Source organism: Martes martes, assembly GCF_963455335.1.
Source record: "Martes martes genome assembly, chromosome: 3".
In the NCBI taxonomy this organism is placed as follows: domain Eukaryota; kingdom Metazoa; phylum Chordata; class Mammalia; order Carnivora; family Mustelidae; genus Martes; species Martes martes.
Window position 1 is genome coordinate 72,903,603 of NC_137890.1, and position 14,325 is coordinate 72,917,927.

Consider the following 14,325-nt stretch of genomic DNA (forward strand, 5'->3'; position numbering starts at 1 on the left):
TTGGGTGTTTGAGAAGTCTTGGATGGTTTTATATCTAACAGCCAACAAAATGCCCATTCAAGAAATGTTTCACGGGACATTGGGGTGGCTCAGCCAGTTGAGCGTCTGCCTTCTGCTCAGGTTATGGTCCCAGGGTCCTGGGATCGAGTCCCACATCAGGCTCCCTATTTGGCAGGGAACCTGCATCTCCCTCTGTGTCTGCCTGTGCTCCCCTGCTTGTGCGCGCACGCTCTCTCTCTCTCTGTGTCAAATAAATGAGTAAAATCTTCAAAAAAAAATGTTAATAACAGAGTCACGGGTACAGAATTTTAAAATTCCAGATAGTGCTTGAAGACGACTGAAGGCAGCTTCCTCTTAGTGATGTTTATCCGTGTCCCGGCCTCGAGGATGGGAGTTTTGTTCCATGTGGCACTTAACTGTATAAGCATTAAGCTGAATGCAGATAAATCCCCCTTTGAGACTAGAAAATCTTGGATGGGTTCTAAAAACAACATGCCTTATTTTACGCACCATGTAATTGAAATCATCTTGCATAGGACAGTCTCAGCAGTATTTCTGGTCCAGCTGGCAGGAACGTGTATCAGAAATTAAGTTTGCACTGGGAGATTTTCATAAACACAAGAGGGAGGGACGCCAGAGAGAAACAGAGCACAGCACGAGGAGGTGTTCCCTGTGATTAATTGCTCACTTCCCTTCTAGCACCTTCATTTCAGAATCGAATCTTATATTGTGAAATGCATTTTTTTATTTTAAGTGTATAAAAAGTGCGCATGGCAGGGCAGCAGTCTCAAGTCATAAGTGGTGGTCACCTGTCACTTGGACACCTTTCCATGTCTCTTTTCTTCCCCAGCCAGGAGTTTAGCCACAGAAGTCCCCAAATGGTGTGTTTACCCCCAGGTGATCATGTGGCCTAAGCCTCTGAGACAGTGTTGTCATGTGGTTTCCAGGTGTTTTTATCACTTGGGTCTTTTTAGTTTTTTTATGTGAGTTTATGATCTGTAACTCGTCTAGTTTAGACGTTGTTTTACGTGCACTGAGTCTGATGAAAAACCTCATGGTTTGTGGTGCCGTAATCACAGAAAGTTGCCATTGCTCATACTGCTAATGTTGCACGGTGAATCTGAATAATTTTCATATCCGAAAAACCCTCATTCTATCAACAAACTCAGCCAGATGTCTCCTCCTTGGAGAAAAAAAAGTCCCGCTGTGCCCTCAGGGGAGTCCCAGGAAGTTGTCAGTGAGTGGAGAGGGAGCCGGGAGAGGGCCTTCTCTTCATCCCTGGGAGGGGCTTGCGCTCCACGGGGGTGGGCTGTGGTGTTCCCCATCGCTGCAGTCCTTGGGTGCCTGCCGGGTGGCATCCTCAGCTCCAGACGGGGCCTGCGAGACCAGCTTTGATGGCTTTGTGAACCACTGTATGGACTTTGGTTAGTTTGATCCCTGCCTCTAGAAAGGTGATTAATTCAGCCCCATTCCCAGAGGCTCACAGAAATCTTAGGAGGTTTGGTGTTGCTTGGATTCTTCTTAACTCATCCTCTCATCCCATCCCTGTCCCTGTCCCAGGAAGGACTCGTCAGGCACAGAGTTCACACCATCAGGCAAAATTTTCTTGTTTATGCGCTTTTTCAGGACTTTTAACTCTCGGTGTGAAAGAGTCGGCCATGGTCAACAAAATATTCACTTGTGTCAATGTTCTGGTCTTGGGCTTCATAATGGTGTCAGGATTTGTGAAAGGATCGATTAAAAACTGGCAGCTCACAGAGGAGGATTTCCAGAACACATCCAGTCATCGCTGCTTGAGCAAGTGAGTTGTTTCTCCTTCCTCTCGACATATGACCATTGATTCGTACTTGGTACTTAAACAGACACGCACATTGGGGGCATGTAATTGTCCAGAACACTACATGCCTTTTTAAAAAAAGTAATTTGAATTTGAGTTAATTATTTTTGTGCAGTAAAATAGCCGAGGGTATTTCTTTGGTTTGAAATTTTGTCAAGTTTCATTTCCCTGAACTCGACAGTGTATTGTCTGATAAAGGAAGGTATTCAGGAAAACAAAATCTACATTCTAATTCTGAAATTGTACATAGTTGAAGATTGTTGTCAGACTCACTAAGTAATCTATTCCTCAAATTCCGTTTCTTGACCAACCTCTGAATTTGGTTTCAGAAAAGCTTTTCTCTGCAAAGCCGTGGTGCTATCACTTGATTATGATTCCTTCCTATTACTAACATAGACAGAAGAAGAAATCTGGAGGACTCTTATCATAGGCTTTTATCAGAGGTTTTCAGAATTGACGTATGAAAATGTGATTATAATAGTCTTTCTCCCACCCTCAACTTGGGGTGTGTCAGCCCTGAAAACCAGTGGCCCCCAACACCCTTATATTCTCTGACTCATGATAACCAGGATGAGGGGCAGGTGACAGGCCAGCTCTTAGACCTGTGCTTTTTTAGGACCCTCAGGGAAGCCTCATTGACAAGCTCCGACTATCTAGAAAATAAGAGCCAAGCAAATTAGGATGTATCTTTTGGATCTTTTTAGGTCAGATTTTTTAGGGGACTCTTAGGGTCCTAGGATAGAGAATGGGGAGTGAGATTTTTGTCTATGATTCTGTTGTAATTATAACCAAGGGTTACACAGCTCTGATAAGGAGACCCTCCTAAAATGCAGTGTCTTTAAAATGATGTCTCAGGCCCTGACATGAGTGGCCCAGGTTGACTGGCCCACGAGGCTGCACACAGGCTTGCAGGGATCCACCGGGTTGTTCCGTCCTACCCTAGGATGGGGTCCTCCTCTGTGTGGTCCGAGCTGGGCTCTCCTCGAGGGAATGAGGGTATGAGAGAGAGTGTGCCCATTCTTTGGAGGGCAGATCCGGAAGACACAGCAACATTCCGCTGGTGAGAATCCAGTAGGTGGCCACATCTAGCTGCAAGGGAGACTGAGAAATGAGGTCGTCCCACACTGGGGGTCTGAGCGGTCACACGTGAACTTGGTCTCTGGTTCGGGCCCAGCTATATCTTCCAGTGATCTGGTCACTGGACAGGCATTGATGTGTGACAAGTTCACTACTAGAACACAAGCAGGAAACTGTTGAATGCATGACATATTATATGGTTAACAGTTCAAATAAAAAAGAGCCTTCCTTTTGGAGACTAAATGATTACAGAGAAATGAGGATTTTAAAAAAATTTTTTAAAGATTTTATTTATTTATTTGACAGGGAGAGAGAGAGATCACAAGTAGGCAGAGAGGCAGGCAGGCAGAGAGGGGGAAGCAGGCTCCCCGCTAAGCAGAGAGCCCGATATGGAGCTTGATCCCAGGACCCTGAGATCATGACCTGAGCCGAAGGCAGAGGCTTAACCCACTGAGCCACCCAGGTGCCCCTTTAAATTTTCTTTTTAAAAGTAAGTTCTATGTCCAAGTGGGGCTGGAACTCCCGACCCCAAGATCAAGGGTCACATGCTCTACTGACTGAGCCAGCTGGGCCCTGCTGAGAAGAGTATTTTTAATGTAGCATTCCTAAGCTTTCCTGAATCCTGTGTAAGCCAGATTTATTGGTGCCCAGTATCTCAGGGTAGAATAAAGCCAGTTCAAACTAAGCTTGGGAGTAACAGTAGATTTTGAAAACTTGGGACGACTCTCTTGCTGGTGATTATTCACAGGTCAGGAATTAAATCTAGATGGTGTGTCTTTTTCCTGGTGGTCTATGGAGATTGAATATTATTGTTTTCATGAAGAGCTTGTTTGTGCCCGCTGATAGTCTTTCCTGTCTTGGGTTGTCCTCGCACTCTGGGTCCCAGTGACGAAGGACTGTGCTGCCCCCGGCCCCCAGAGCACTGCCCTGAGGTATAAGGCTGCCGGTCTGGGACACGGCTTGCTCTTTGATTTTGTCAAAACCTAGAAACTTCTTTCTTCCCCTTTTTTTGCAGCTGTAGATTTGTATTTCCGAGCATGGCCACGTAGTCTTGCATGAAATTGCTTGTCTTTCTGAAATAATAGAGCATTTTCCAGCCAAACCATGCAGCGTGGAGAGCTTCAGCCACAGTTGGTGGCCGTTCTCACCCCACCGGGTTGTGATTTTGTGATCTGGTCTCCATGACTGGCTGTGGACGCCCCTGTGAACCTGGAGTCTGTCTGTGGCTTGGTCTGGACTGGGAATGTGACCCAACAGCCTGGTGGGTTCCCTGCGGCCTTTGTTTCGTGCTATTTCTGGCTTTCTTAGCCAGAGTCCCACAGATGGGCCACAAGTATAGCAAAGTGTAAAGCCACAGCGCGACATGGAACCCCGCTGGGAAGGTTTTGTTGCATATGGTTTCTTGTCAGGGAGGATGGAAACCCAAAAATAACATTGGCTTCCATGAGATAAAGGTTTTGTTCTCTTAAGTCAACATCTGCAGGTGGTCAGTCCAGCATATGGCTTCGGTGGGCCAGAAATCCAGTGCTTCCATCTGATGGCTCTGTCCATGGCCCACATTCCCAACGTCACTCCAGGGTCCAAGATGGCGCCCAGCAGCAGGAAGGAAATGAGAAAAGGAGAGGAGCAGCCTCTCTCTCCACTTCATTCCCCTGATGTTTCTCAGGAGATGTGTACCTTGTGTCTGCTTAAATCAAGGGGCTACAGCTTGCAGCTGAAGAGTCAGAGAAATACACTGTCTTTATTCTTAGTGTTCCTGGTTCTAGCTAAAATAATTAAGTTCTATTACTGTGAGGAAGAAGGGGGTATGGCTTTTGGGAACAACTAGCAGTGTATGTCAGGGTGGCAGATGGAAGTCAGAAGAACAGAGTCTTAGCACAGGATGCTTTCCACCGGTGCTGTGGGAAAAGGCCACTCGGGGGAGAGGACCTCCCGCATCCATACCGTGGAGACTGCCTGTCAAGGCCTCACCCCAGGCTCGGAGATGTGATGGCCACAAGACAGCTTTTCTTTCCTTCCTGTGCCAGTTCCCCTCTTTGCTATCCTGGGTGACTGGCTGGGTGGCAGGCGGAAGAGTTGGGCAGCCCAGCTGTAGGGGCGGGGGCACCGGGCTGAGGTCTGGCTTTAACCTGCTCTGCCAGCTGATGTTCACCGGGTGTGGGCCACGGTAGCCCCTGAGAGCCTGCTTCCCCGTGTCTTCGTGTGTCAGTGGCTAGATGCTGACTGGGCGCAGCCCCCACATGTGGAGAGCGCGTCGATGACAGATTCACATAAAGAGCCTTCACAAAACATTTGTAAATGCTTTGGTTTGAGGCCACATAGAACAGGTTCTGTGACTATTTCATAGTGAGCCACTTTCCCAGGAGCAGAATACCCAAGTTAAACAAGTTAAATGTCGAATTTAATTTTTTGAGTAGGTAATGTTTTCTCCTGGTTCATTTGTCATGATGTTATGAAAAGGTTTGTTTGAGAATTTCTGTTCCCGTTCCTTCCTTCATCTGCCTCATTCTCCTACCCTGCCATGGGTAATCATTTTTATCATTTCTGTGTGTAAGCTTCCAGCTTTTATTTGTATAAATACAAGCAACTATAAGTATGTATTTCTATTTATTTTGTATATTATGTATATAACTTACATACATAATTTATGTGTATAGTCCCTCTCTTCTTACATAAAAAGTAACATTCTGTCTCCACTTTTCTGCACCTTGCATGTTTCCCTTACTAGCACATTCCACAGGGCTTTTTGTACAGGGACTGTGTCCTTCGTTGCGGTGTGTGGTGTCTGAGCACCACGGGGCGATGGAGGAGCTGGAGGAGCACCCACAGCTGGTTTCACGGTTGGTGGCTGTGGGAGCTTACGTGGGAACAGCCCTTTCCCTGTGACTCCTGTTCCATGGGATTCCTTCTCCCATCACTCTCTGAGGAGCCGGGAAGGATGCCCTCATCTTGTTCCAGCTCTCCATAGCTCCGTGCTTTCACCGTTACTTCTGCTTCCCCTGGCTGCGCGACGGAGGCGTGTTCCAGCCCTTGTCATCTCCTGCAGGGCCTCTTTCTGGGGTTGGACGTGTGTAACAGCAGTCCAGACACTCATTTATTCTTCCTGACTGTTCCGTAGCCCTTGGTGTTAGAGGGCTTGTGGAGGCAGGCGGGCACCCGGAGGCTTTCTGCACCTGTCTGTCTGTCTGTCCCGATAGGGACAGGGGAGCTGGGCCCAATTCCAGGTCTTGGCAAAGACCTTCCCATGTTCTAGTTGGGGTCAGAAGTTGAAAGGGTCTGCCGGGAGCCCCTCTGATTAAGAGTCCCCCTCTCCTTTCGTCTTCTTATCCCCCTCTCCCGAGCTATTTGACTGTCAACTGTTTTGTTTAAGCCTTTGACCTCAAACTTTTTATTATAGGAGTCAGCTCACCAGGGCATTCTGTGTTCTTTGTGATTTATGGATGTGGTGGGCACGTCCTGTGCCTTGTTGACTTACTTGTCCTGGGCCTCCATTTTTGTACTTGGGGTGTGGGTGACTTCCCTTTGAGTCTGGCAACAGTTTTTCCTACATCTCCCACTTGTGGGTTTCTTGGGGTTTCCCTCACGTTGCTACTTACTGAACTGCCGTGAGTCCCAGATTGAGGACCTTCCTCGTGCTCTGACTTCCAGATTGTGAAATCAAGGATCCTCTAGAAACCGGTACAAGGCTCAATCCCCATTACTCTATAATTGGGACCAAAGTGGCTGTCTGTTTTATTAGTCAGTTGATGAATCGCTCTGAAAGCAAATTGGGCCAATGAGTTGCTAACCCAATTGACATCTGTTTATAGGACTAGAATATTCTGTATGGCTCTTCTAATGTTAGGAAGCCAGGTGGTCTGGGGCAGGTTGCCCTGCAGAGCTGGGCGGTCATCAGCCTGCTGAGTTAGGAGAGGCGATGGGTAGGTAGTGACCATTCTCTGGAAACTGCGACAGGACGCCTGCAGCCCGGTGGCCAGCAAAAGGCATGGCTGGTGAGGGAGGAGCCAGGCTATCCTCCTGGGGCTGGGAATTGGGCTGTTTTTCAGGTGGTGGCAGCGGACCAGGGTGTACGTGGCTTAGAGCCACTTCGTGATGGGCAGGGCCTGGAGTGGCCATCCAGAGTGCGAGTGGTGGCCGGCCGCGGGCTCATGTGGCTCTTCTTGGCGTGGGGCACACTGTTTCGAGTCAAGGTTCCACTTCACTGGAACTATTTTCTGAACCTTAAAGGATTTCTGGGGCTGACAACTCGTATACGGCCGTATATTCATTACTTTAGCAATTATGTCCTGAGCCCCATCCGTGTGCCCTTGCCATACTGGGCACTGGTCCCCACCCATGTAGACATCCCTGTTTACCGTGTGCGTGCGAGTGCTTGTTGGCAGGAACCATTCACTTTCCTTCACTGCAGTGTCTCTGAAAATGTTTGAGACTGCAGTTACTGGTAAATACGGGAGACTTTTTGCATTGTGTCCCTGGGGTGGGGGCCACACACCCATTTGGCAGCTCTGTGTTCCAGAGTATATATTCTTCATTTGACAGTCCTGTGAGAGAGGACTCAATTGGTTTCTTCCGTCTTTCCTGTTGGACACCATGTGTCACAGTCTCTCCCTTGTCCCCAAAGCCAATATTCAGGGATACTTCTGGAAAGAGCTCAGTGGGTGCCCTTGTGGCTCTGTGCTATGTAAAGGAGGGAGGCGTGTGGCCCGCGGGGTCTGGGGACAGCTGCCTCGGGGATCATTTACTAGGCATCTGGAGGGCCCCAGGCCAGCAGTGGCCGGGGGAGGAGGGGACACACAACTGTTGGGAACAGATTTTCTTCAGGACTGTGAAGAGGGTGTTATGATCTTTGGCTCTTTTCCTAGTGACACAAAACAAGGGACGCTTGGCGTTGGTGGATTCATGCCCTTTGGGTTCTCCGGTGTCCTGTCTGGGGCAGCGACGTGCTTCTATGCCTTTGTGGGCTTTGACTGCATCGCCACGACAGGTATGGCTCCCGCCTGCCCGCTGGACGGGTCCTCCTCCCTCGTCAGACAGGCTGGGCTAATTTTACCCAGGGGTGCTGTTTTCCTTCCTGTGGGGCTGTGCCGGCTGCTGCTCTTTCACACGTGAGTAACGTGTAGATTTGTAGCTTCCTGCTAATCTTTTCCCCCCTTTTATCACTTCCCCAAGTGGCAGTGCCTGGCAGGAAAGCCTGCATCACAAACGTGACTAACTGGTGTGCTGCTAGGACAGGATAATGACAGCGTCGCTCAGCCCGATTTCATATCTGGGCGTCATCCGGGAGGAACGAGGCCATTAAAAATATTGTTATCCGGGTGATTGAATAGGCCAGGCTCAGTCGGGCCTCCTGAATTTTCTCTGCCAAAGGAAACAAGTCTTTTCCTTGGCTGAACCAGGGCCTAGAGGCCGAGAACACCCTCCCTGGGCATTATGGGTCCTCTGATCCATGTGTGGAGGGCCACCCGGGGTTCCCAGAAGCCCGAAGACCCCGGTTCCCATGGGGCTGAGCACGTCAGGGGCGTCATTTGTGTGTGGCATGGGTATCTTGTGGAGCTGGGGGTTGCCCCTCACTGTCTTGCCCTCCTGGGCCCGATTCCTTGCTGCTTCTAGGTGAAGAAGTCAAGAACCCTCAGAAGGCGATCCCTGTGGGGATTGTCGCGTCCCTCCTAATTTGCTTCATCGCTTACTTCGGGGTGTCGGCCGCCCTCACGCTCATGATGCCATACTTCTGCCTGGACAAGGACAGTCCCCTGCCCGACGCCTTCAAGTATGTGGGCTGGGAAGGTGCCAAGTATGCGGTGGCCGTTGGCTCCCTCTGCGCTCTTTCCACCAGGTGAGGCCTCCGAAGCTCTCAGGAGGGTGAGAGGTGGTGGGCTGTGTGAGGCCTGACACACAGGCGTGTCGCTAATCTCGCTTTTTTCCCCCAAAGAGCCAGCACCCCAACCCTGATGAGTTGGTTTCTCCTCCTGCTGTTAGCAACCATCCCGCAAGCTGTTCTTGGTATTTTCACCCTGAAGACTCTGAGGCCTACTTTCTGACATCTGCTCAGCAAGGGTCTGGCTTGCTGTCCCCAGCCTTGGCCCCTACAGCAGGCCACCTCTTTGAACACTGTATTTTGGCCCTTAGTTTGGTCATAAAGCAGAGGCTGCCTTAAAAAAGGAAATTAATGCCATTTTTTAAAAGATTTTATTTATCTATTTGAGAGAGGGACTGAGAGTGAGAAAGCACGAGCAGAGTGGGAGGGGCAGAAGCAGCAGGCTCCCCACTGAGCAGGGAGCCCGAATCGGGGCTCAATCCCAGGACCCTGGGATCCTGACCTAAGGCGAAGGCAGATGCTTAGCTGACTGAGCCCCCCAGGCGACCAAGATAAAGTGGCTTTGAATAAGAAACATTTTGCCCCTGATGTTTGCTATTAGCCTGTACATACAGGAAATGTTTGCTAATCGTTGATTTACCACAGAGAAATCCTCATGAGCCCAGTGAGGCTTTTATTTTCTGTTTGATTTAGCTAGAAATACTGTGGGAATAAATACAAAATTTCCTTTTCCTAAGAACTATGACTAGATCCCATGCATGTTTGTTAGGTTAAGCTGTTCTTTCACTGAGCACATATAGTAAGTGCTTTTTCTGGGCTTGATGTGATGAATTTTTGTCTGTCAGTCATGGGCTTCCCCAAGTTTGGAGGGTGGCAGTTCTCGGTGAGGAGTTCAGGGCAGCATAGTTTACCACATAATAATCATGTTAGGGTGCCTTTCTTCCCGATGGGATAGTGTTACATGTGCATTTTGCCTTTCCCTCCCATCTAGTCTTTTAGGTTCTATGTTTCCCATGCCTCGAGTCATCTATGCCATGGCTGAAGATGGACTGCTATTTAAATTTTTGGCCAAAATCAACGATAGGACCAAAACACCAATAATTGCCACGTTGACCTCAGGTGCCATTGCTGGTAAGAACTGGAACTAATCCCACCTGCCAGTATTTTAACAGTTGAGTTACTGCTAGTCCCTAAGGAAATACCTTGAATTGTGCTTGTCTATGAGAAGTTAGAACTGTTCTTCTTAACTTTTGGTTTTCACCCTTGGAACCTGATTTCCTGCAAGATAGCCACCCTTTTGACTAAAGGCAGAGGCCAGTTTTGCAGAGGATGTGATGGAATTCTCAAAAATGTTTGAATCCTTTTATTATGATTATCCTCTCATTGGACAGAGCTTGGAACGCACACTATCCCTACAGAGCCACTTGTGTTTCCTGTTTTCTGAACGTTCCTCAGTAGATTTTGGTGGGATGACATCTTCTTGCATGGTAACAAGCCGAAAGACTGTTTAGTTAGTACTGGAATTTCATTCTCCGTGTGTCTTAGCCTGTGGATCCTCAGGGTAATGAGAAGCCCTTAAGATCAGTGTTTTAGGAAATGTGCTACCTGTTCTCCAGGAGACATCAGGGGTGTTGCTGGGGAGGCCGATTGCTGTAAGTTTATAGATAATGGCAGGCTTAGAGGAGATTTATCTTATCAAGTATCAGGTTCCCCACCAAGAGGATGGTTTTGACAGCTGAAATCCATACACAAAGAACCTTGGGGCTATGTGGTATTCCAGGGGCCCCTGATTAAGAAAAGAGGAGCATGGAAGGACTGTGCTATTGGTTTTCTATATTTTCTCCTCCAATAATTGCTTCTCCCAGCCCCAAGAGACAGTCATTATCCAGCCTGTTGTACAGAGAGGTGAAGTGAGGGGGTATACCCACACCCAGGAGACCTGGCTCTTGGTTCCTGATTTGTTTTTATGCCAAAGTGGCTGGCTCCTTCCAGGGTCTTTTTGGGGTATTAGAACATACGATACCAGTTCACCCTCTGTACCACAGGGACTAGTCAAATAGCCACTGGTAAGACATTTGACCATCTTAAATGAATGGATTGTTGTTAATAGTATCTACCCCCCTGGGGCACCTGGGTGGCTCAGTGGGTTAAGCCTCTGCCTTCGGCTCAGGTCATGGTCTCAGGGTCCTGGGATCGAGCCCCATGTCGGGCTCTCTGCTCAGCGGAGAGTCTGCTTCCCCCTCTCTCTCTGCCTGCCTCTCTGCCTGCTTGTAATCTCTCTCTCTGTTAAATAAATCTTAAAAAAAAAAAAATAGTATCTACCCCCTTAGCAAAGTGTGTTTAGTATTGTGGATTAATGTCACATAATGAGAGAAAGCTAGTTTTTCATTATTTAACAAATTTGTTGTGTAATTGTACATTCTTGACCATGATCTCAATGGTCAGGTTAAGGGACACTATATGTCAGAATATGACCAATATATTTAAGAGATGAAGAACGGGAACTAGTTAATATTCTTTCAGGATTTACATGTAATTTGATCACATTAAAGACTGGCCTTTAATTCCCTTCCTGTGCTGATCAGGGGAGCTCAAACTATAATCTTTAAAGTGACTGTAAAGTACGTGCATTCACCAAACCAGGGATTTACTCTTTCTTTTCACTCGGCAGGAGTGGTCAATGGGTATTTGGTTTTCGGAAATCTCCCACATGGAAAAAGTCTGGTTGGAGTTTCTTTGTGGGTGGGGACATAGGCATCTGCAGCCTGCACAGCTGGACACTGTTCTGACTATCCAGAAGGCCCGGCATCGCTCTTTGATCCTGTTATCTACCCTGAATGTAAATTTGTTTTAGTTGGAGTAGTCCGTAGGGGCTTGAGAAATATTTGTGGAAAAGGAATGGTTTTGTGTTTCTGTTTTAACTTGTGTTGATTGCATGTGATTTGAAAATATCCCAAAGTAGATCTATCCAAGTTACTGTTTAAATGGGAAACTGGACAAGTGTACCCATATAAATAGAGAGATAGATAGACCCTCACAAAAATTACAAAAGATTTTCAAATAAGCATGCATGTTGTAGATTTTTATAAATGGTGTCTTGGTAGAGGTACCAGTATTGTTTGGAAATAGCACTGCTTTCCATACTCAGCTCTTTGGGTTAGGAGCCCCTGTGGATCCTCCCAAAGCACTGGACTTGACCTCATCCACCTGCTCATCACTGTTGCCTACCGATGCCTGTGTTGGATGATATACTCAGGGAAGCCGGAGACTCTCTGGTCTGCCCACTTTGATGGTGTACATCTTTGCTGGGATGCACTTACCAGCATATTCTCAGTGAGTGCCAGATGGATGATGAGTGCGTGGGTAGGTGATGGCCGAATGGATGGATGGGTGATGGGTGATGGATGGACAGAGGATGGATTGATCCATGGATGACAGGTGGATGGTGTGTGGGTAGATGGATAGATACACGTAACTGTCTATGAGTCTGCGCAGTGCAGAGAAAGACGCGCTGGGCTCTGCCACAAGAACCTAGTTGAGATCCTGACTTTTCCACTTCCTAGCTGCGTGACCTTCGATAAGTCTTCCAACATGTCTGACTTCAGTTTCTCTATCATAGTGTAGTGATAGCTTGCAGAGTTGCCATGACGATCAAGAAAGGTCATGTTCATGGAAGTGCTCCTCATATAAATGTTAATTATTGTTACTATCTGCTGAGGACCATTGATGTGATTTAATCCTGAGCATTTCTTCTCTTTAAGCAATGTCGTCACAGTGTCTTTCCACGGAAAGGGCTGGGGTGAGAAAGCAAGTAAAAGCAGCTCCCCCTGTATACCCTGGATCGTGGGTGGGTGGTGGTTCTGGTTATCCATGATCGTGGGCCATCCGTGGATCCTGATGCTTGTCTCCTCCTCAGCTGTGATGGCCTTTCTCTTTGACCTGAAGGACTTGGTGGACCTCATGTCGATTGGCACTCTCCTGGCTTACTCTTTGGTGGCTGCCTGTGTGTTGGTCTTACGGTATGTATGGCTTTTCTGGATTCCATGATAGATAGTGAAGATGTACCCTGTTAGCCTTTTAAAAGTTCAAGTAAATGATTTATAAGATGTAATTTCAGGTTCTTGTTAGTTCCTTTGGGAACTGCCCTAGAGAGTGTGGGATTTGGTGGTTGAGAGTCTAGTCATAGAAAACATCATTGAAAAGAGTCAGGAGGCTCACCTTTCACTATCACGTGCCCTCATTTTTCTGGCGGGATGTTAGGAGGAGGGAGGTGACAGGTTCTCAGCCCAATTGTTGGGCCTGGTCCAGGGAACAGAATTTTTGAAGGCTTAGGGTAATGATTTCAGTTTGGTCCAGGTTCTTAGCTTGGAGGGTACTGGGGATTAATCCTGGTGGGAATTGGGAGAATCCTTGTATGATTCTTAGGACAGTGCTGTCCTATAGCAACACCGCAAGCTGCCCTGAGAGGAGTCAGTCCCAGTACGTGGCATTGAGTGGCCGAGGTGGATGTTGAGTAAGACTTCCCAGGCTCTGGCCATATCAGCCTTGTGGACCCTGGGCCAGCCCCCTGGATGGCCGAGGTAAAGCAGTTCAGGGCCCAGGAGGGGTGCCCTGTGTTCTCAGCGACCTCAGTGTCCCCCTTCCCAGGCACAGCCCTGGGCTCCAGTTGTCCTTTGCTCTGAAAGGACAGGGTTCTGCTTCCTCACTACCAGGAAAGGCTCAAGGGAGCATTTATCATAAGAATATGGAGTCATGGAGACTCAGTGTTGGTCACCTGGGAAAAGCCTCATTACTTCTTTTCAGGCATTTATACTGGCAAGGTCATTTATTCCATTTGTCCCATTTCAAGTATGCTTAGCACCTACTCTGTGTAAAACTTGGGCTGAACTTCAGCCGTGGCCATGTAGCATTGGCTAAAACTAGTTTGCTAGTTCTGTGACCGTTTATTCCTTCCTGAGGGCTCAGCCCTGGAGTCTTCTCTGAGGTTCTCCTTACACTCTCATTTGACTAAATGGTGTTGACATAAGTGAGTCAGTAAAAAATGGTTGAATATCTTTATGCTCACACTTAGATTAGATGCAAAATAATTCAGAAAGCACTCTGGTTTTCGTCGCTGGTAGAAAAGATTGGAGCTCTGTTCATTTTGGGTGGGAAGATAAGGAGTCTCGTTTAAAATGAATGCTTTACTTGCAGGAAGCTTATGTCTTGGAAATCATGCCACAGGCCCAGTCTTTCGGCCAGCTCTGGAAAGTTGTTTATTCTAAGCCATTTGGAGTTTTAAAATAAATTGATCCAATTAAGTCTCACAAAGAGAATTTCTCAAATCCATCAGCTTGCCGACACATTTCTCTGGCTCTTGGCACCAAACAGGATCCTAATGTCACTGCTTTCTATTTCTGTTTGTACTTTTAGCTCCCTTCAGCTGTAGTTTTGTTGGAAGTGGCCAAATATTATAAGCATCCAAGGGCCAGTACTACTACTCAGAGCAAGGGAAATCATCTCGGGATATTCCTTTGGGCTAGTTCATGGGGAAGGTCAAGTTGCCTCAAATCAGAGACCCCAAGGAGGAGGGTATTGCCCAGAAGCAGAAACAGAA

The 14,325-nt window shown here is 47.7% G+C and overlaps 1 protein-coding gene across 1 annotated transcript in view; it reads left to right on the top strand.

The window, feature by feature from the left end:
• SLC7A1 (solute carrier family 7 member 1) overlaps positions 1-14,325 on the top strand; it is a 74,817-nt gene that overhangs the window by 55,168 nt on the left and 5,324 nt on the right. Inside the window, exons 5-9 of the mRNA XM_080799761.1 lie at positions 1,627-1,801; positions 7,777-7,898; positions 8,525-8,747; positions 9,721-9,860; positions 12,646-12,748. Of these exons, the coding sequence (XP_080655887.1) occupies positions 1,627-1,801; positions 7,777-7,898; positions 8,525-8,747; positions 9,721-9,860; positions 12,646-12,748 (763 nt within the window). The remainder of the gene's footprint in view (positions 1-1,626; positions 1,802-7,776; positions 7,899-8,524; positions 8,748-9,720; positions 9,861-12,645; positions 12,749-14,325) is intronic.